Consider the following 23354-nt stretch of genomic DNA (forward strand, 5'->3'; position numbering starts at 1 on the left):
TCTGTCTGGTTTGTCAGTTTGGGTGGGGCAAAGGAGGCAAATTTGTGATCTTGTGACTCCATTCCCCTGCCAGCAATGGCCATTAGCACCCCTGCACTGCTGGGGCTTGTCACCTTCTTTACCAGGCTCTACTGGGATGGGTGATGCTAGAGAGGCAAGTGTTCAATCTGCAGTGCCACCTCCTGTCGAGTAATGGCTGTTGGCAGTGCTGTGTTGTTTTAAGCTTCCTGGCCACTTCTACCAGGGTCTGCTACAATGGGAACAGGGAGGAAGATGTCTTTTCTTAGGAACTACTGCTACTGCCCCTCTTACAATCCAGGCCATAGTGTGGCACCTGTAGCCCAACTTCTACCCCTATTACACTCAATAGAACCTCATTGGACACCAAATTGCATATCCCTGTCCTTACTACCCCTGTTCTGCCTCCCCTACTCATTTAGTCTGCCCACCTTCAGATGTTCTGATGTATGGATCTTTCAGGTATGTTTGTGTGTTAAGCAGAGGATCCTTTGTTGAGTTATAGTTGTTGAACTTGTTGTAAATTTACAGGGAGAAAGAAAGTCTCCTCACTTTTCTGTGATGCTGATGTCCAGGATGGACCTTTTAGAAGTCAATATATGAATTCTTCATAGAGGTGCCTTCACCTTGTTGGTAATCTACCTTGATAAACCACTCTAAGGTCGGCAGATGCTTTCCAGGCATTGATAACAAGATTTCTAATGGAGAATTAGTTTGCATTTTGGGTGGAGGGGGCGATGAAGCAACAGGAAGCTTACCACAGAGTGAAAACTCTGGAAATTAGTAGAAGTCATTAGGAAACTCACCACTTCCTCAGATTATGAAAATGGAAGTGTGAGGCAATCGTATCTAGATCCTAAGCATAAGGGAATCTCCAGCTGGCATCCAAGATACTATTTTTCCATGTTTTTCTTGAGAGCAGTCAGCAATCAAAACTGTGTTTACTTATTTGGTAGTGGTAGGCATTCATTAAAAGTTCACTGAACTAAGGCACAATCATTCCAATCAACTGTCAGCATTTTACCAGATGTCATATATGATGATCTAAATTTTTACAGTGCCTTAAGCATGTGCTAGAAACTTAAGACATTCATTTTAAAAGCTTAGATTCTGATGTCTACCAGCTTCAAAGCTGGAAACAATATTCTGCCAAGATATGTTCGCATAAATTAATTTTTGTTCTACGGAAAATAAGATCATAAACTAATAATCTACTCACATAAGAGAACAGTACCACTTATTTTTATTGATAAATATAGTAGGTGATAGCAAGATTCAGTCTCTGGGCTGTCCATCTACTGTGTCATTAAATGTTAGGGCTGATGCTAAGTGTAGGAAGCCTTATTCTACCACTTTATTAGTAATTTCAAAGAAGTATGTGTGTTCTCCGAGCATGCATGTGTTTTCCAATTTATGACTTAGTTATATAAGCTTCTAAATACTGAGGCTGTTTTTCATTGTAGTATTTCCCCTATAGTAAATTTCCTCTGATGATTCAAAAATAATGTTAAACAATATTAAAACAAATGAAGATTGTATAACTAATTTTAAAATATTCTTACTCTAAAATTTTGACTACATTATAATAGAGAATGGTGTGAATTGAATCTCTAAATATTAAATCCCTTATAAGCATATTTAAAACATACCTTTGTTTTATATTTAAGATAATAAGTCATCTGTGCAGCTCATTATCTGTGTTACGATCATTATCATACAGCAGGATTATGATACTTAATATTTAGTGACTATTAGAAATCAAGAAAAAAACACAGATTAAATTATTTATTACCATTGCTAAGATGAACACATATACTTGATACTCAATTTTATGCCGAACTTTAAAAAAATAGTTTTAATACAGTATCAAAATTTACAGAAGTATTTTGTCAAAAGACCAGTGTTTCTTGTATTAGCTTCTGCAGGCTCTACTGCAGGCACAAAAGCTTATTTTAAATGTCTTCAGAGTATAGGAATACAACAATTTAAGGATGAAAGCTTTTCTCACAAGAGAAGGTGTAAATATAGCAAGCAATTTTCTTTTACAGAGTAGTAATATTTTAAAAATATATAACATTTTAAAAGAAAGATTGGTTTAAATGGTAACCCAATTACAATAATTAGAGAGATCATTCTATAGTAAATTAACTCATAAATATTTTCTGAAAGCAGAGGGCTGATTTTTCATCACAATAACATTTTTAAAAGTATAACAAAATTCCTTGCACAATGGCAATTAATACACTATGTAATGAGCCCATTTAAAAACACCACCAGAGTATCTGCTATGAATCAAATCTGAGTAATTTAGAAATCTGAAAACTAGGAATTGTTGCATTCCTACTTTTTATAAACTACAGTAAAAACTTAGCATTCTGTCATAGGCCTCTTGCACATTCATACAAGGAACTATCATTGCATTTGAATAAACACAAAATACCTATCATAGCATTTCCAATACACACAGTCTAATATATATATATATATATATATATATATATATATATATATATATACCAAAAAAATGAAACTAAGCAAAGCTAGCACACCTCTTTTTCAAACCTCAGTCTGAACAAAGATTTTAGCTTCAATGAAGGACATGCGTCAGTTTCATAAACCATTAGATAGCTGCGTAGACAAAGAAAGCTTTTTCATAAATGCAGTGCAATATCTTAAAGTTTACATGAAGTTTATTAAATATAACAGCATGTCTAGAAACTAAATTGTAGAAATAGACATCTCACAGTCAAAAACACTTAGAAAAATTGTTTTGCTTATTTTTTAATTGAAATTGTTAATATTAACATCAATGGATACACTGAAGGAATAAAGGTTGACATGTCCCCAAGATGTCTTCATGAATAAGCTTAAAAGAAAAGATATATTTTGATCCTTTGAAAGAAATGGTACTGTGATAAGCACTCTATAAATTCTTGCTCCCATCTGGTAAGGAGAATTTATATGGTATTTTTAGCACCTCAAAACAAAACCCAGAAACCTAATCTTATCTTGCATCTAAATTATGTATCAGGAACTAGTATTTTGTGGATTAAAATATAAAAAATAGGTACTCAACTCTCAAACTTAAGGAGAGGTGTCTTCCAGCTTCCCATCTTTAATAGAACATGATAAAAAAAAAAAAAAAAAAAAACTCCCACCATTAAAGTCAGCTCTATCAAAACCACGGAGGCTCTACTGGACTTTTCCAATGATGCATGTTTCCCAATTATAATCTTAGATCTGAGGAGTCAAAAACATTTTAGTTCTAATGAAAATATTGGTACCAAAATGGTGATTTTCAAAGCTACCTTGTTCAAAAGTGACTGTTGTGGACATCAAAGCGAGAGACATAAAATACAGCTTTAGTTACACTAAAGGGAAAATATGTGCAATGTACAATCACTCCATGAGTTCAGATTTGTGGAAATCCACTCTTCTTTTACCTCTCTGGCAGTGGTGATCTCATGTTTTAGAGAGTTTCTCACATTGGTCCTTTGTACTGGTTTCCAGACAAATGCTGCCTAATTCCAGGACACGAACCTGCAGCATCTCCAAGTTTCCTCCACACAACCTTAAAAAAACAAAAAAAACAAAACTTAATTGTCCTCTACCACAAAAAAGATGGGTGTGTTTTTTGAAAGGGAAATCTATGAGAGGGGCAAAGAGGAATGTGAAGACAAGAGACAAAATATCCACATGAATGAGCTCAAACACAAACAAAATGTGATGCAAGCTTCTAACTCACCAGAACTGCTCAGTAGATGAGACCACTTGACTTTGTTAGCAACCAGGGTCAAAATTAAAGAGTGATGTGCCAACTTACTGTAGTTATATGAGTGATACTCAGCTATAGCTGAACACTGTGCACTTGGAGGACCCTTAAATAGTAACTGCCACCCTTGGAGATTGACTGCATTGATAAGAGATAAAGCGCAGGCATCTGTATTTTTTAAAAGCTCCCAGTATGATTCTAATGTGTAGCTGGAATTCAGAATCCCTAAACAAAAGCATCCTGGTTCCTATATTACACATCTATAACAGGGATATCAAAATGTTTAAACCACTAAGAAAAGTCTTTGATCTTGAGCTATTTAAGTCCTGAGCTAATAGCTTTAGGGCCACTAGTAAATTTCCCTGGCTTTCCCTGCAGAGTGAGGGCCTCCGTCATCATAAGTCTTAGTATACCAAACAGTATATGATCTCTCGGATTACCAAAACAGAAAGCATCCAAATGCAGGGAGAAGATAAGAATAAAATCAAGAATCACTGAAATAGATACAAATACAATGTTAAAAATTGAGCCATATTAGAGGGACAACAGCAAAGGTGTTATATAACATAATATACCATACTATACTATACTATAATATATAATATTACAATATAAAAAATCAGGTGTTTTACTGTACACTTATTCTTACATTAAGAATATAAATGTAAAGTAAAACAACTGAATTCAATGATATACTAACATTAATTGGAAGCCATACTTGTGCACAAACACACACACACACAGTAACAGTCATAACCCTCCTAGTGTGTTTCACTATAAGGGTTATGTTCAGATTGATTAATTCCACAAACATTTACATGGCTCTAACATGAACACAAAACCAGTTGGTTCATCAATTATTTATAGACCGTTTCTTTTGTTTTTCCTTTAGAATAGATATTCCATGGACACCCAGTAAGAATATAAAGTTCTGTCTACCTTTATTCGTAAGTCAATGTAACTATTAATCTCTGTTTTAGCAGACACTACTATGTTATAGAAATGTCTTATCATATTGGAAGGGAGTTGTAGTTACAATCCTTAACTCTTTGGAAAGGAATGACATAGCAATGGATAGCTCAAACTGTACAGAAGGGAGATAGGAGAGTCTCATTTCTTGACTGAGAAGAGGTACAAACACCTAATCAGGAAGCCAAGGGATATACTGTGTTTCCCTGAAAATAAGAGGTAGCTGGACTATCAACTCTAATGCGTCTTTTGGAGCAAAAATTAATAATATAAGACCCGGTCCGATATTACATAAGACCCTGTCTTATCTTAACATAAGACCAGGTCTTATAGTAATTTTTGCTCCAAAAGACGCATTAGAGCTGATAGGCCAGCTACATCTTATTTTCGGGGAAACAAGATATATACAATTACATCTACTCAGAACACTTTAAATTTCTGGTTTAGGAGCAGAGGATAGGAAAACCTCAAAGGATCATACCCGTAGACACAAAGCATGAGATGGTTGCAACTCAAAAGTGCAACCCTCTTCAAGTACTCAAATGTAGAAGGCAGTGAGCCTTAATCCTGAGCGCACCCTGGTGAAAGGAAATTCAAGAGAAGGCTGAAGTCTGAAATCAGCCAGTGATGCTAACATGAACAGTAACAGAGTAGTAACCTATTAACTAAAAGAGCAGAATAGGTCGGTGTCTGAGATTGTGGCCTAGATGACCAGTCAAGTATTTCACCTGTTCTCAGGGAATTTATAAGAATGAAACAGACTAAGATAAAACCATTACTACAAAAAGATTTACTATTTCTTAGAGGACAGTATATGTCTGGGCACAGTGTGGGAAGAGAATAAAGGCACTCCATGCTTATTAATCAACATGACACTGCTGTGAATAACAGTCTTTTCATTGGATAGATGTCAACAACGTTCTTCAGGAGCAATACCAGGAACTGAGGCAAAACTTCTATTACGTTCTAGCTCAGTCTTATAACTGATCTCACATTATGAGAAACCTTTATATTTCTGTGACTATTATAAAAGCATAATTTCTCTAATAGGTTTCAGAAACTAGCTAAAATTGTAAGAAATTAGTTATCTATGAAAATGTCTTGAAAATAAAAATATTTGTTCTCCAGTATTCACTATTTTCAATGTTCATATAATTCATAATGGTGACAAATATTTTAGTTCAACAGTTTTTTCTCTTGGGTTTTAGATAGTTTCCAAATATAAGAGTGTTAATTATAATATTTGGGCTGGCTTGTATTTTTTCTCAAATTTGGGGGATCAAAGGCAAAAGTGGACACATAGAAAAGGTGTCCTAGAGAACTTTTAAAGGTAAACAAGGAGGACAAGTTTTTGTTTTCATGAAAATGCAGGCAAACAAAAAGATCAAAATGAACTAACCAAGAGTCAGTCCATTAGTAGGTCTCCTCTGTGATTAAGATTTTCTAATGTCTAGAAATCATTTATAAAAATGAGACAAGAAACAATCCTGGCATTTCTTTACAGAAATTCTGGCATTAGGCATAATGGAGAATATCCCCTCTATAAGATGCATAGCTTGTCATTCTTCATGAAAGAGTATGGAAGTCCCCAGATTTACCACACTTGAGAAAGTGGAAAGAGCTAGTCCTTATGAGAGATTTCAGTATACCCCTGCTAACTTCACTGTTCATTAGAGAATAATTTGAACAAGTAATTTGAGTCATTGACTAATTTCAGAAGGTTTCTTTTCATCAAACATAAACTGCGAGTGTGGGGTCTTACCCAGTAGTAGTTCCTATACAATCACCCATAGTCTACGGTAAAACTCAGACATCTGAATTAGGAGGAGCTCCAAATACAACCCTTTAGGGGATGAGCCCTTTTAGTTCTATAGTTCCTAATGTCTAAACTTTCTCATTCCATAGTCAACAGATGAGAAGAAACAGGCAGGCATTCTTAGGTGCGTGGCTCAAATTTTTAAATTTATGTGAAGGAAATACTAACATTGAAAAGCTACAGAAGGTGAACATTGATGCATTTAGGAAATGATGCCATCTAAAATGACCTTTTGAAAACAGACAAAAACATATATGCAGAAATGAAAAAGAAAAACTTGGTAAGGGTTGCAAAAAAACAAAACGAAAAAACAAACAAACAGTCACAACACAAGCAAGCAGGAAACTAAAACTCTTTTCCCGGCATATAAAATGCCCACGGGACTTACTATGTAACGTTTACTGGATTCCAGGAAGACCTCAAAGAGGTTGATAAGTACGTTAAGTGAGAATATCTGATACTAATAGCCTAAAGCTTAAGGGGATTTCTAAGCAATTTTTATATCCTAGTAGACAAAGAATATGAGGAGAAAGTAAAATATAAAGCCAATTAAAACCATTCCTTAATATAATCTGCCATGATTTTTGCTTTTAACAAATGTGTTCATTCTATTTAGCTTTTTCAATAAGCTTCACCACTATATTCTTGATTAAGTGATACATCTAAGCATACTACTCAAAAAATTAAAATTTAGTCAGGGATTAATAAAATCCAAATCACATTAATGATTACGTAGGATATGCATCATGAAAACAGCATGTCAGTTTTTTTTACTGAATTCCTCTGACTTCATAGATAGATTTCTGTGTGTCTAACTATCTCTTAAGTTCATATCTATCTCCTCTTACTATTTTCTGAGCTTGTGTCAACCACTGAAAGGTAAAGATACTAGGTCACATGACATAAAGCACACATATACATGAAGAACTAAGAGTATTACCTATTAAGAGATTTTTTTCCCCTAAGTATAATTACAAATAAATGGGAAGAAGTCTGTTTTCTTTATCAGAGGTTTTTAAACAGTGATTTTTAAGGAACTTCTTAAAAGTATGAAATAGAAACCCATTTATTTTATCAAAACTAATAACTCATTTTAGACAATAAATTTATTATTTAGAAACTTTCATAATTCATTTTGGAATATAGAATTTGGTAATTATTGCTTACCTGAATATTTTATAACATGATTATTGTGTTACTAAAACTCCAACAAGATATACTAAAGATAAGAACAAAGGGAGTTGGTTTTCTTTTCAAATAAAAATATAAAGGCATTTGACCAGCATTTTTAAAAATAGGTATTCATAAAGCAATAACTAAGCTGTAATGAGGCTTTCAACACAGAATACACAACAAAGCACATTAAACTTACATTGCACATTTCTCTGACTATAGCTTTTTCTGTCTCACTAAGGTCATGTTCATACTCTTTACCCTGTTGACGATCTATAGTTTCCTGAACATCCAAGACCTGGATTTGTTGGGGGGGAAAAAAAGCAAATTTCACATGGAGAAAAACTTGTTAGTTATGAATAAAACCATCAAGGAGCTCCACTTTGTAAAACCTTTAGTTTTCTCCATGTCTGCATATCAGAGTGGATACATATATGGCAAAACCTTTTTAAATAGCTGATTGTTGCGAAAACTATTTGGAATCAACTCTGCTTGATCTTCAGATGGCCATTAACAGCAATAAATTGCATCACTAAGAGTCAATTCATTAATGTCTAAAATAATTAGATGCATTTAGTTAATTGGGTCATTAAGGTAACCCGACTGTGTCCACCATTTGGAGACAGTCAATAATTCTTGCTCCATTGTGAAGATGAGCAATATAATTAATTATACACCAAACAGTCCAAATGATATGTAGACATGGCCTGTAGAAAAGATGACAGTGACAAGTGAAACTGATCAGAACCCAGGAATATGTACATAAGAACTTTTGTTAACATTAACACTCCTGACCTCATAGTTCTTGCCTGGACATTCTCAGTGCTAGGAACGTAATATGCAGATGGCTCTTTGATTGTAGCAACAAAAAACACTGACTCCTTATAGTGAAAATATTTGGGGAGCACTTTAAATATTTTTCATTAGAGCAAAGTATCTGGGGATGAGATGCTTTTAAATAAATTTAGATCCCATTTCTCTAAGTTACCACTAAATAGACTGAAAATAATATTCCTTTAAAAATGTCTGTAAAGTTTTCATGTCAATACTTTCTATAGTACAAAAGGGGACAATAGTTTGGCTTCGAGTGCTGTTTGTTATTTTTCTCTGTATCAGCTTATAATCAAAGCATTTTTAACGTAGCATTAAACAACAACAACAAAAAAAAAACCTTTTCCTGAAAGCTCCTGTAGAATCAACACTGCTAAACTCCCTGTTCTGTTGTCCTCATGGACAATGCTCATGGCCACACCTAAAGGTGGCACCTGAGCATTACCACCAATGAACAGGCCAAAATAAATGACTTAAGCATGAAGTAGGACCTTCATGTCAAGTGCACAGATAGAGATGACACTGATATTCACCAGAGTTCAATCCTGTCATGAATACTCTAATTCACAAACTACTCTCTGGTTAACATAAAACTTCTAGCTATTATTACTATGTACATACTACTTCTTTAACATAGGCTATGGCGGTACTGAGTTTCCCCGAAAATAAGACGTAGCCGGACAATCAGCTCTAATGCATCTTTTGGAGCAAAAATTAATATAAGACCCAGTCTTATTTTGCTATAAGACCGGGTCTCATAATATAATAATATAATATATAATATATAATATATAATATATAATATATAATATATAAGACCGGGTCTTATATTAATTTTTGCTCCAAAAGACGCATTAGAGCTGATTGTCCGGCTAGGTCTTATTTTCGGGGAAACACGGTAGTGAATAAAAGCCTCACCCGGTTAACTCAGATTACAGTCAGTTTATATTCTTTATATTCTTAAGGGAAATCATTGACTATGCTCAGTGAATATTCATAGGAAACTTAAAGTACTCTTGGAACAAGCTCATTTACCTACAAATTCAATTTATAATGCACCTCAGAGAAGTGTACTTCAAGTCAGTTAATTACTACTACATGAAGTGAAGCTCCAATTATGAATTTTAAAGCAAGAAAAATGTGGTGTTATTATAAGTGAGCTAATTTCTCAGTGATTTACAACACTTCCCACCTTCCCCCCCACCTCAACCATGACCACAGTTTATTAAACCCTACAGATTTTTGGGATATATAGCAGAAGATGAGAAACTGAGCCATGGCTCTAATTATTCCATTCAGAACAGAAAAATCTTATTACATAAATCAACTCTAGATTACTGGGCTTTCAAAAACAAAACATGTTGAGTGGTTATGTTTCTTCCTATAGGCTATGTTTGCACATATTTCTGTTTCAGACACAGTTAACTCATGGAAGCAAACATATTCTGTATTCAAGAACCTCCAGTTATCCAATAAAGATACTTCAGTTGCTCAGTATTACCCATCTGCCAATTGAGGACACTTGTGTGTCCTGATGATAACATAATATCTTCCTCTCTTGAGATAAAATTTTATATGAAAATTGGAGAATGAATTCAGAGAAAATTAAAGAGCTCTTCCTTGCCCTTCCCTTCCTGTTAGGCCATACTAACCCAGCTGCATTGAGAAATGGGGGCAAGTTTGCAGTGCGACCCGCTATACTGCTCTGAGTCAAACTGCACTTGCCATTTAACAAGGCAACAGGCCAAATCAGCTTTCAGTATGAAAAGTAGGGCAATGTGTTGCTTTGGGAGTATGTACAGACACTAATGCTATAGGATTGCTCTCATTTTTCATTTGTAAAATGTGTTTCAGACAGCTAGGGCCTACCTAGTTCATGCTAAAGTAACAGCATGTTTAACATGCCATTCGTGTTAAACAGCATTCAAATGCTGCTGCAGAGAGCAAGATGTTCATCAGTGGATAAACCGGCACCCACTAGACGGAGGGCAGCGCCCCTCATTCCGCTGTGCCTTCCCAAGGATTCCGCTCCATTGCCCACTTTGTGAGTTATCCCAGTCCAGTGCACTGCCCCTGGCCACCAGCATGGTTCTGCTGCCTTCCCTTATCAGCAGTGTATGCTTGGAAAAAGCACACTCATTTAATCGAAGTTACAGCAAAATATAATGAGGGAGCTAAATCTCCTGCTACAACCAAATCATACTCAAATCAAATATTTTGAAGTCCTCAGCTACTAATTTGCTTAATGCATGCCAGGGAAAGTGTGGCCCACTCCAAAAGAATGCATCTGCAGGCTGTTAATAAAACATTCTGAAACGAGAACAGTTTTAGAAAAGTTGTGAAACTCATGTGGCAAGGCAGGACTGAAGCACTCGACCTACTTCAGGGCTCAAAGTTTCACTAAGGCTACATGTTAGGAATTATAGATAATATGAAGGACACGTTTCATTCTTGGAAACTGATACAACTTCAAGGAACTATCTCAATTTTAAGATGATTTTTATTACCTGCATCAGTTTCTTCTCTTAGATATTTATATTGCTTGCTTGTCACTTACCATTAATTTTACGTATGGTACTTATTATTTATTGGAAAGCTCATTATTGGTAAAGAAAATTAAATGCTAAATTTCAGCCAAGTTTTTTTTGAAGTCATTGGCAGAATCTGAAGTAAAAGTCAAAAATAAAATAGCTTTATGAACAAGACCATATATCTATTTTCTAATAATCTCTAAATGAGCATTAACTAGAGTTTGAAGACCTAATTTCTACTTAGTGGAGGATAGAGCGGGTTTATGCTTATTTCAATATTTTATTTTAGTAAGTTGCACAATGTATACATCAATTGCATAAGGAAAGAAAAAATATGGTAACCTTCCTTCCTCTGGCCGACTATTACCTCCCTATATTTGAAGACATCCATGCTACAAACATTGCACATAAAATACTTATAACAATATTTTACACATATGAATAGACATGCACATCAGATTTCAACTTCGATGCAGATAATGAATCACATTACTCAAAACAAAATGGTAACACTAGAGATTCAACCATAAGGACTCAAACCCATTGTTAATTTAAAAAATTAAAATCATACTTTAAAAATCAGATAAAGTTATATACCACAAGGGTTCAAAAAACAAAGTATCTATGGTTAACACAAGACTGTGAGGACTACCATACTACAGCAAACAAACCACAACACAACTGAATTTCTGGATAAATGATTGTACACAGTTGGTTACCTTAAGAGAATGTACCACCGGTTCAGGCTGCTGAGAAGGTGTGGTATGTCCACTGAAGCTAGCTGGAGAGTTGGGTGAACTGTTATTCCCATCAGCCCCTGATGACAACCTAAAAGAACCCTTAGTAGAAAATCAACAACTTTGTTATTAAAACAAAAGTCGTTTATAACTGCATAGATGTAATTCAATACTCAATTTCACTGTCAAATGAGAATTAGCCATTTTTTTAAAATTTTTTTTGAGCCTGTCCTACGATACTATCAACCTGTTACTTGGAATACACTTGCTGCTTGACCAGTAAGAAAAGCCAACCAAGAACTATCACTATGCATGTCCAGGTGTCATTTCTGATTTACCAAAGTGAGCAGAGCCCCATGAGGATTGGCCATTAAGAACATTTTAAGAGCGATTTTTGAAACGTAAAGATACTCAAGAATAGGGAACTTGTGAGTTACTCCACAGCTGAGTTAAACATGCTCATTCAGCAAGACAAATGCCATATTCCATATGTCTCAGAAAATGCAGACACATCACATTCTTGCATTGGAGAAACTGTGTCTCTTATAAAACGCTTTGAGGGAAAGACCTATAGTGGAACATACTCAAAAGAGATTTAACCAAATTTAGCATTTTGCGGTCATTTTAAAAATGAAGAGCAAAATAGATCAGAAATTATACATTTGTAGTTTAGCGACTCTAAAACTGAATTGCTGAGAAATCAGAACCTAGGCATTGCTAATTTGACCTGTGAGAGTCAGTCAACCGTACAGTAACTGGAAAAAAATGAAAACTGGGCTTTTCCTAGGGATTGCTTAGAGAAACACTAAGGGATCAGGAAAGAAACAGAACAGCAGTTATCTACCCTCTAGAAAAGGCAGTCTAATGGGACTATTCCAAACCTGTTTTTATGGAGATCTTTACACACAGAGAGGACCTGAGAGATTTTAATTTCTGTCCATCAACAAGCCTACAGATTTTTTTTTTCATGCCTAATAGATTAATAACTGCTCCATTTATCCTGATCCTGTGAATCTAATCCTCTGAGAAGGAACCACTGAAAGAGCGTCAAGTGTAGATTCATAGAGGGAAGAAACAACTATAGTTTGGGACATTTATTTTCCTGCATCTATAGGAGAGCTTCTATGTTGTACATTTTAGGGATGGGAAGGATAAGGTGAGTGTCCCAATAGTTTTAGGTATGGCTTTTATGCAAACCATGCTATTTTTAGAGAAATTGACAACTCCCATTGATTTTTATAAAAATTATCATGTATACACTGTGTAATTTAGAATATCTTCTCCCTTCCCTTGTTGCTGTCACTTCTTATGTCTTTGAAGGCTATCCTTGCCACCTCAGAAGCCAACAGAGAGAAGCAGCCATAGAATCTGACATTTAGGTGACCTCTCTAGCTTCTGTCCATCATTGCTACTAATGATTAAATTAATAGCAGGGAGGACAACCAATTATAATAGCCCCAACTATCCCTAGGAAAAAACTTATAAAATTTGTTTTCCTGTATTTGTAATTCACAGTAAATCAGACATAATAGTACCTGATACAAATAACAGAAGGAAAACAATTTGAAGTTTAAAGATGGTTAAAACCGACCACCAAATTTTGAACACTTCTTTTCCTCTATTAGACATCAAGTGTTTCCAAACCAAAGGAGTTATAAAGGAAGCTCTTCTTCTCTGCATAGCTCTGGTGCTCTACTACTTTCTTTCCCTACTATTTACCACCCTTTTGAACTCTTGTGAAAAGGCTTCTGAGGTTATACAGTTAACTTCAAACCTCTTATTTTGGACCCACCATTGCAGCGCCATCTTTCCTCTGGCTGGTAATTTCATTTCCGGCTCTGTGCCACCCTCCTTCCAGTTCTTTCTTTCAAACCCTTCTCTGCCCAGCCCTTCTGTTTCAAAGGTTCCCTTCCCAGACTTGGGAAAATGGTAAGCGTATCAATCCTAACATGATTTTGCTTGGGCATCAGGCCTCTATTTTTCAGGGTATTTTGGTTTAAGGGAATTTCTGAAATCAATGATAGGTAGCTTCCCGAAACCAAATCCCTGGACAATTTAGCATTGTTTTAACTTAAGGGCAGTTCTTTTCTACACTTATCTGTTCAGAAAACAACAAACATTCTTTTATTAAAGAAGCTTCCTTAAAACAGTAATACTAATGCTAATAATAATAATAGTAATAAAATAATTGGTACAATAGGAACTACACAATGGAGGAAAACTTACCATTTAGGGATTTAAGTTCTACTTCAAATGTGCTTTGTGAGCCATGGACTAATAATTACTAGAAAGATCAAGATTCATGTTTTATGTGACTTTTGTGAGGCCACAAAAGTAACCAAATGTCTGGTTAAGTTGTGCATGAACAGGTGTTAAACAGTTTTCTAGATTATAACAGAATCAGGCACCTCATTCAATCACATCTGATTTAGTTACTATAAAATAAAAGGTTAGATTTCTATGTTCTCAGTAGAATCAAACCAATATTTGGAGAATTATCTAGGTTCAATCAATACCTACTCTCAGTTGACTAATACGGTTTCACTGAAGTTTTTTTTTTTTTTTAATGTGCTGAGTGAAATGAAACAAATGATTTTAAACATTTGGACTCTATTTCTATTTCTACTCTTGGACTTTCTTTCTATTAGAGTAAGCCTGTCTGTTTAAATTGTAACTTGGCTGGCTCAGGAGACAGGGAATTTAAAAACAGGAAAATCTTAATAAAATTGGAAATGTGACTTCCAACTTCAGGGTGGATTATTTCAAACTACACGTGATCATACAGCACATCACCGTCCCTTGAGTCAGCGGTCAAACGGAAAGGGCAATTTTCTGGGCTGGTCTGGAGACTCCTGGTGGTGTCTAACAATCCATCTCCATGGCCACTGACCTTTCAAAGTCCCTTTCAGGAAAGGTGCAGGGTACCTTTGTTCTTCTCCAGTGTTTCGAGTGGCTCAACTTTCACCCTCAGGTTCAGGGGGAAAAAAACCAAAACACTGAAGAATGACTGTTTAGGAGAGGAAAGACTCTACTCCCAACTTCCCTCCCAAGATTTAGACACACAGCACCTTTCTTTTGTGTATACAGACTTGTCCTCTATCCCACCTCCCCTCCCCAGAATAACTTTTCGTCTAGCAACAGAGGTCATCTGGTTATGCACAAGCAAATGCAGCAGCTGACTCATCTTCACTCACCGGGAGAGTGGGCAGGCATCGTCCTATTCCTCGGCACCCTTGCCACCACTGCAAGACCCGCCGGGCTCTGGGCCCCCAGCCTTTCTCCATATTTGAGCTGTTTCTAGTTGGAGGTTGCCTTCTATTCTGGGTGGCCTTATATTTGGAACAATATAGTACAATCACTCAGAAAAATACTGTTTCCCAAGTCTCAAGAAAGCAGATAGAACAAGAAGCTGAATGAAACGAACCACAATGACCACAATGGCAAGTTGAAGCATGCACCTATAACTAGGGAAAACATTAAAATAAGAACAAACTGAAGTCCTGAAAATTAGAACTAATACTGACTTTTTAAGATTTTAGCAAAGGTGTAACATTCTCAAGCTATCAAAAAGTGGTAGAAGATACTGCTATTTAGACAACTTTATTTTGTGGATTTTACTTATGAGAAATAGAGAATTACCATAAGTCTTCCAAGGATTTAAAACTGTGTAACTTCAGAACTGTGCCCTTTTGTTAAGAAATACAAGTTGGGTAGGTATATTTAATAAAAAAATTGACCCTGCATCAAATTCTCAGCAAAATTTCTGCATATTGAAAAAATATATATGTATATGAACTAAGAGGACACTATTGCATTACAATAACTATTTCACATGGGACATATACATAGTTATCAAAATTTCTGTTAATCATTGATTCTAATCATTGATTCCATTAATCATTGATTCCCAAATTTCTGTCCTAGTGGGAACTAGATATCACATAACTAAAAGAAAAAGAAAATACAAAAAAAAGTTCCTAAATTTCAGGTTTTTTTCCATGACCAAACTGTGTAATTCTGTTAAAATGATCAGAAGCAAGATGAACATAATTTATTCTCCCTGCCAGCTTTCACTAAGATCTTTAAAAATGCTATGTCCTAAGGAATAATAAAATATTTAAAAATGTAATATGAAAAATTCACAAAATATTCCCCAAATGCCAGTGTCTAAATATTTAAGTTAATTTTAGGAGACAAAAAAATGAAAACATAATTTTTTAGTTCTCATTGACCCATTGCCTAGAAATCTGTGCTGTATTGTGAATAGCACTGGTCTAATTTTCACTCTCCTCTAACTTTTGGAGACTTAACAATAAAGAAAATATACCATGATCTTAAGTGAGGGAAAAATGAGAAGCAATAATGATCGCAGTTGCTACTCACAAAACTCTTTTCTGAATCTATGAAATCAGTACCAATTACCTATTAAATGAGTCACACATATTCCTCACATATAATGGATTATATATTTGTACTTGGACCATAATGATCATTTCATCATAGCAACACTAATTTGAATATTGCTTTTAGCAATCACTTCACATGTCAGTGTCTAATTTATTTCACCATCAAAAGAATTATATCTAGTAATTTATGATATGGCCGATGACTTAAAATTCACCTCTCACCTCAATCTGCATAGTTTTATTTCTGAGAAGATCATTATGAGTAATGCAATTTTTTACAAATGAATTCTATCTTCAGGATTAGGTTCTCTCTATGACTTACACATCTCTCAGATCTTGTTTTTCAGATTCAACAACTGAGTAAAACATAAGAATCCCTACTGTCATTCTTCTTTAAAATGTGTGGTGAAATTAAATCCCAATGTCTGTCCATTGTAACCAAGTTCGTTATCATAACCATGGAATCGAAAGTAACATCTATAACCATTTAGAAGCCAGTTAGAAAGAGCAGCCATTTAGTTGCTATGTAAATAATGTACATATGTTCCCACTTTCAGAAAGTAGATATATGAAATGATAGATATGCTTTTCAGGATATTGTAAAAGGTTCTTTTCAAACATAAAATGTGATTGTATAGTATTATTAATCTCATAAGAGGGGGGCAATATACATGGACCAGATTTTGGTGGAAGAATAAACTACTTGATGATATAACCATTTGAAAGGAAAGGTACTCTTCCAGAATCAGGATTACTGACTTTCTACTCATGTCAGAAACATGTTGTTGTTGTGTAATCCTGGTCATGGAAAAGTGTGTTCTGGACCAGCCATCATTTTTGACCTTTAAGTAAACTGTATCTGAGTGGGATTTATATGCTAATAAAGGCTTAGATCTTTGCTTGCCCTACAATTGTCAATCACACTATTTTCTGAAGACAGCTTCATAAAACATACTAAGCCTCCAGTAAGTTGGTGCTTTGAGTTTTTTCTGGCAACTGTGCAGCTCAATATGGGGCAAACAGATTCTGGCCCTCAGTTGGGAGAACAATTCCAAACGACCTAAAGTCGCTTTTTCTTTTCTGAGTAATTATTTTGCTTAGTTTTATTTTCTGCAGTTTTTCAAAATTCCACGTATATAAAAAGGAATACCTGAATGAACCTACCATTCCAATAGAAATCTGTGTACTCATTAGCCACTTAATATATTGGTACGTAGAGTAATCCACAAATTATTTCAGGTGTCAGTCCACCCTAAATGCTGATAGCAAAGTAATGCTCTGCAACAAGACTGTGTGGGAGGTAAATTACAGATTACTTACCGTGTGGTAAATTCTGTCTATAGAAATCCTGAATTCTAATGCTGTGAGCAAATAGTCTAGATCAGGAAACAAAAGTATCCCTTCGTATCATTGAAGAAGATAAAATATATTGGTTATACTATCCCTTTTATCACATGATATCTGGAAGATCTTCTTGCATGAAAATTGACATGTGGGACATTTCCTAATATTGTCCTTAAAATAAATGACATCTTCAGAACTAAGAAATGAAGCCATTCAATTTTTTAAAAGATTATCTAAACAAAAAGAAAATATATCATTTATAGTCTCATTGAGTGAAATAATTATCATTCATAATTTGAGTTTTAAGGGAACTGGCAAGATGAAGCTATTCTGAATAAGTTATCTTCTATTTTATACTTGTATTTTATTTATTGATATTTTATCATAGTAATATTTTAATTAACACTTTGGAAGTTTCCATTTTTCTGCCCTACAGAAGCATACATTTAAAAAATCTTTAAGAATAACAGAATACTGTTTTTATATTATTATGTAAAATACAGGCTTCCCGCTCAGATATAAATCAGATGTAGTGCATTTGTAAGAAACTTTAGAGCCCAGCCCTCTTATCTATTATAGAAAGCCAACTATGGAAGTCTGAAAATTGATCGGCTAAAGTGGTTTCCTGTTAGTTAAAGGTGTTTAATTTTTTATAAGTCCTGAAGCTAGGTCATACTGTCATACAGTGCATCCTCCCTCATCAGAACCCAACTTAGTTAAGGAGGAAGGATTAATTCAGTCTTTCCTTATTAAGGGCAATGGCAGATGTTTTGCTTAATCTCATCAGAAAAATAATCTTTTGTTCAATTTGACCAGTTTTCATTCTGACATATAAAACTGCACTAGCATAAAAACAGAAGCTCAGATTAGAAGAGATTTTCAAGGTCACCTTGACAAACTTTTCCCAAAAGATGCCTGTGAATGGGCTTAGACATGCTAACAGACCCTCTGCTTTGCTGAGGAAATATTTAGTTGATTGCATTCAAAGAAAAATATTTTTTTATTTAACTAAGGAAATCTATCCAATACTGTTTTAAGACAATTTCCCGGATTTAGAGTCATTTATTCGCTTAACAGATATTTGCTGAGCACCTACCAGAAGTAATATCACATCCCCTGCTATGCCAGGCAAGTATCTACTCCAATTGGTATTGAGACAGAAGCAGAGTAAATTTAAATCAGTGACTCTAGGGTCACAATACCTAGGTTCCGATTCTTGATCTGACACTTAGCAGACGCATGACCGCTCTGTTCTTCAGTTTCCTCACCTTTAAATTGTGGGTAGTAATGTACAATGATACCTCACTCGATGGGCTTGGTTCTTTATATGAACAGAGCTCTTAAAACAGTGCCTGGCCCATGTTCAGTGCTCTGTACGTATTTGCTGTCATCGTCATGAATGTTTTTGCTTTGTTTGTCAACACATTTTATAACTTGTTTGTCATTCCACTTCTCCATGTTTATTATTTAGAGCAGCAGCACTCAACTCAGGGTGATTTGGCCCTCCGGGGGGGGGGGACATTTGGCAAAATGTCTGCAGACATTTTTAGTTGTCCAAACTAGTCTGTTTCTATGGGCATTTAGTGGGTAGAGTCCATGGATGCTGGGGACCATCTGACAATGCTCAGGACACTCTGCACGGCAAAGAATTATCCAGCCCAAAATGTCAGTAGCGCGAAAGTTGAGAAACCCCAATTCAGAGAAAGAACTATGTTGGAAAACGGCAAAGCAAAATTTATGGTGACAGCTCTGCAGCAGATTTTGCATTTGAGGACAGGTCACCCACATGATTCTGAGCTTGCGATGATTTTAAAGAAAAATCTAAGCTGCTGCCCTTGGGTGGTCTAAGTATAAAGACATCCATATTCCCACCCTCAAGTAGGAAATTACTCTTTCTAACAAAAGGAATAGAATTAAAAAATACCCAACACATCCTACTGTAACAATGCTAGCAGAATGAGGCTATAAAAATGGGCAGGGCAGTGGTCCAAAGAACAAAGCGCTCTCAGAGTGGAGAGAGATGGCACACTGTGGCACCTTGAAAATCAAGACACCAATTCCACAGAGAATTAAATTGGCAGATGGTGCTGTGTGCATATTATGGAAGAAAATAAAGCTTCCTTAGCAACACAACAGGTAAAAATCCCGCACTTAACTTTAAGTACTCACATTCGGAAGGAATAAAATTGCCAGCAAATAGAAATGAGGGCTCTGACACATGAAAACAACATCCCAGTGCAGATAAGAACAATGTGTGACATGCAGAGGGAAATCAGAAAGAAACCTGGATCAGAACAGCGACCGTTGTCTCCTTCACACGTGACTACGGGTTATAGTCTGTTTACATGTTTGCCTCCTCTATAGATAGAAGACTCCTTGAGGCCTTGTCTTAGTCATAACTCAATTACTAAGCTCCTGTTACGTGTTAGGGCTCTCCCTAAGTGCCACCAATTAGAAGATAATATATTAAGACGAGTTAATATGAGCTCCCATCACATGTTAATACCTATTAAGACAGTAATGGTTGGCCTGGTGCTGTTTTCAATAATTGACACTCCATAATGATGTTTTTCTTTTTGGTTTGGGCCCTCAAGGTCTCCTCTTCTGTGTTCTGATCATGTAATTCCTGGGCCACAAGGAGACCCAGGAGATCCTGGGAAGGATCAGGAGGGGTGGAATGGCCCAGGGGTCTCGGGAAGATCAGAAGAGAAGTGTGTTAACATTAATAACTGATTCAGAAGTGGTGCACACCAGCTGAACATCAGCTCTGTGCTCATTTGATTTTCTCCACTCCAGGCACATAACTATGGTTGTGACAGTTACATACAATCTGCACCTATAATAATATCACAAGGATTCTGAAACTTGGCATTTTACAAAGTAGCCTAAGGAATGTGTTGAGAATTCCTGACAGCTCACTTTGGAATACTATATGAGGCGTGCTAAAAATGAAATACAGTAGGGTTCCAGCTAAATATGAGGTGTGATCAAACAATACAGTGAATGTTTAAGTAAAAAAATCTATTACAGTAAAAGACATATTGCCATTAATCCCCCTCAAAATACTCCCCCTCAACTTCGAACACACTTATCCCATCGTTCTTGCCACTTGCCAGAGCAGTTCTCGAAGTCTTCTTTCATGTCTTTAGTTGCGCTGTCCTGGCTGCCTCGATGTCCTGAATTGATTCAAAACATTTACCTTTCATGGTCATTTTGACTTTGGGGAAGAGCCAGAAGTCACACGGTGCCAGATCCGGTGAATAAGGTGGATGAGGACACACTGTAATGGTTTTATTTGACAGAAATTGCTGTACCAGAAGCGATGTGTGACATGGAACATTGTCATGATGGAAGGTGAAGTAAAGATACAAAAGAGGACTTCCAGAACTGCTTCAGAAAGTGGCAAGAACGATGGGGCAAGTGTGTTTGAAGCGAGGGAAAGCATTCTGAGGGGGATTAATGGCAATGTGTCTTTTAGTGTAATATTTTTTTTATGTAAACATTGACCATAATTTTCTATCACATCTTGAATGTTAAAACAGTAACTGAAAGCATCACTAGGGATAGTTAGCAGACCAAAAGTAGAAATAGACTTTCTTAATGGGGCATCCAAAGTATATGCTAATTCCCATCAAAATCATTATGTAATGCCAAACATCAAGTGGTAAAATAAAAAATTATCAAAAGGGATCTTTTCAGCCTTATTAACACGTTGCGTACGGCGGGGTTTAAATCCCTCGTGAAGATTCTCATGATCCATACGCAACGTGTTAAGTGTAGGCGAATCTATAAATATTGAAGTGTTCCCAGCTAAGGAAGCCAGAAGGTAATATTTATTCACTCACTCTTCACTTATTATGCCAAATAATAGCTAAGATTGAGGTCTGTAGTAGAGGACAGTAGAGGTGGTAAGGAGCTTCAATTCAGAGAAGCTGAATTTTAGACAGTTGACTTGTTAAGGGAAACAGAAGGACATGAGCCTCGAATGTGAGGGACAGAGTAGCAGAACTGAGGCAGTCATGAAAGGCAGGAATCAGATCACCGAGACCCTTCCACACCATATGAAGGATTTGAGTTTTATTCTGTTCTGAGGCATGAGCTTTGACAGACCTGATTTGTGTTTTATAGATTGCTCTTGCAATGTGGAGAATGATTTGGGTGGGACAAGACGAGCTGGGATGACATCCAATTAGGATATTAAGAAAGAAGTTCAAGTGACAATGTTTACTTATTGCCTACACTGGACAATAGCAGAAGGAATGAAAAGGATGATACTAATGGATTAAAAGACCGGACTCTACTAGCCCTAATGTGTATTTGAATGTAGGCAAGAGAGATCCAGGATGGCTCCCAGCCTTCTGGGAGGCCCAGCTAAATTGTGATGCCATTAACTAGGATAGGAAATGGCAGGAAAGTAATATATCTAATTCCTTCATCAGATTTAAAATCAAGATTAACAACTAATAAAGGCCCAAAATCATCTTTCTCACACCACCCACACAAATGTTTTTTTTTTCCTGACATGTAAAAGTTTGCAAAATATTCAAATTGTAATTATTTTAACTTCAAGCCATGATGAAAGTGGCTGATCAAATGATACAACGTTCTTGGAAGGAAAGTAATTTTGAAATATCTGTGACTCCAGGTAAAAATTGCAGATATATAAATATAGTTCCCAGAAAAATAAATAAAAGTAATTACAGAGAGTAGCAGGATGCCTTTTTATAAGAATTAGAGAGGGCAAACCCAAGGAAGAAAAGAATTGTTATCCTGAAAGGGCTAAGACAGCAAACACCCTGTATCTGTAGTCAGTGACAGCAGACAGAGTAACAGTGAGGGCCTGGTAAGAAATAGCTGGTAAACAATAGGTAGGAAATGTGGACAATTACGTTTACATACATTCTGTTCCAAGGTAATGAGCTGATGTGCTTAATTCTTGTCTTTTATTAACCACTGTGAGAAACACTGAAATTTCTGGAAGCAAAGAAGAATGATACCTCTAAATGAGTTTCCAATCAGGTTGACATGCACTAATAAAAGTTAACGCATTGTTGCTGAGAGAAACATATCTGAATACTTTTAGGTCTTGGGCTTATAAACCAGGGGGTGAAGTGGACATGAGTAGACCAGAGAGTCAGGGCATGGAACTGAATCGCCAGTGTAGATGCAAAAGCAAAAGGTCCTGCTGATCCACACTGCAGTCAGTTTGTAGAGTAGAGCCTATTAATGATGGCATTAAATACCTCAGGACTCCCTCAGAGCCCAGTGAAGACGTGCACAGAGCTAGAGCCACAGGGACTAAACAGCTATTTAAGATAAATAGCTTGTTGAGTTGACTAAGAAACACTACACTGTGAGGTGGTCTCTGCTGCCCTGGCTTTAGCAAAAGGAAAGGTCTTCAGTTCTTCAAGGTACAAAGCTCCCACACAAAATGGGAAGGTCAAGATAAGAGAAAGGTCAACAGAGGCAGAAAGAGTGGGCTTCATACAAGAGCAGCGACCTCTCTAGGAAGCGGATTAATAATACGAATAAGTAAGTACAGGTGCTTGATAGACAGTTCCATCCATGCCATTTGGTGGAAGATCTATCTTGGAGTATTCCCAATGATCTCACCCGGAAAGGTTTACAGAAACACAAGTGGCCAAAACAATCTAGGCAGTGTAGCCTCTGCATATGTGGTCGCAATAAAATCAGCAGCAGGAGAAATCTCCCATTAGTGAGAACACCATCAGAGCACACAAGGAAGCATCGTGAAAG

The 23354-nt window shown here is 36.1% G+C and overlaps 1 protein-coding gene across 7 annotated transcripts in view; it reads right to left on the minus strand.

Annotated features, from left to right (window-relative positions):
* Positions 1 to 1791: 1791 nt before the first annotated feature.
* CCDC85A (coiled-coil domain containing 85A) overlaps positions 1792 to 23354 on the minus strand; it is a 175776-nt gene continuing 154213 nt past the window's right edge. For 2 of the 7 annotated variants that reach the window (XM_074332003.2, XM_019753170.3), the window contains one exon: positions 1792 to 3589. In XM_074332003.2, the coding sequence (XP_074188104.1) occupies positions 3540 to 3589 (50 nt within the window). In that variant the 3' untranslated portion in view covers positions 1792 to 3539. The other 5 variants (XM_019753165.3, XM_074332002.2, XM_019753168.3 and 2 more) reach the window with 5 other exon arrangements.

This window comes from Rhinolophus sinicus, chromosome 2, assembly GCF_057876585.1.
Source record: "Rhinolophus sinicus isolate RSI-liver-muscle chromosome 2, RSI-T2T, whole genome shotgun sequence".
In the NCBI taxonomy this organism is placed as follows: domain Eukaryota; kingdom Metazoa; phylum Chordata; class Mammalia; order Chiroptera; family Rhinolophidae; genus Rhinolophus; species Rhinolophus sinicus.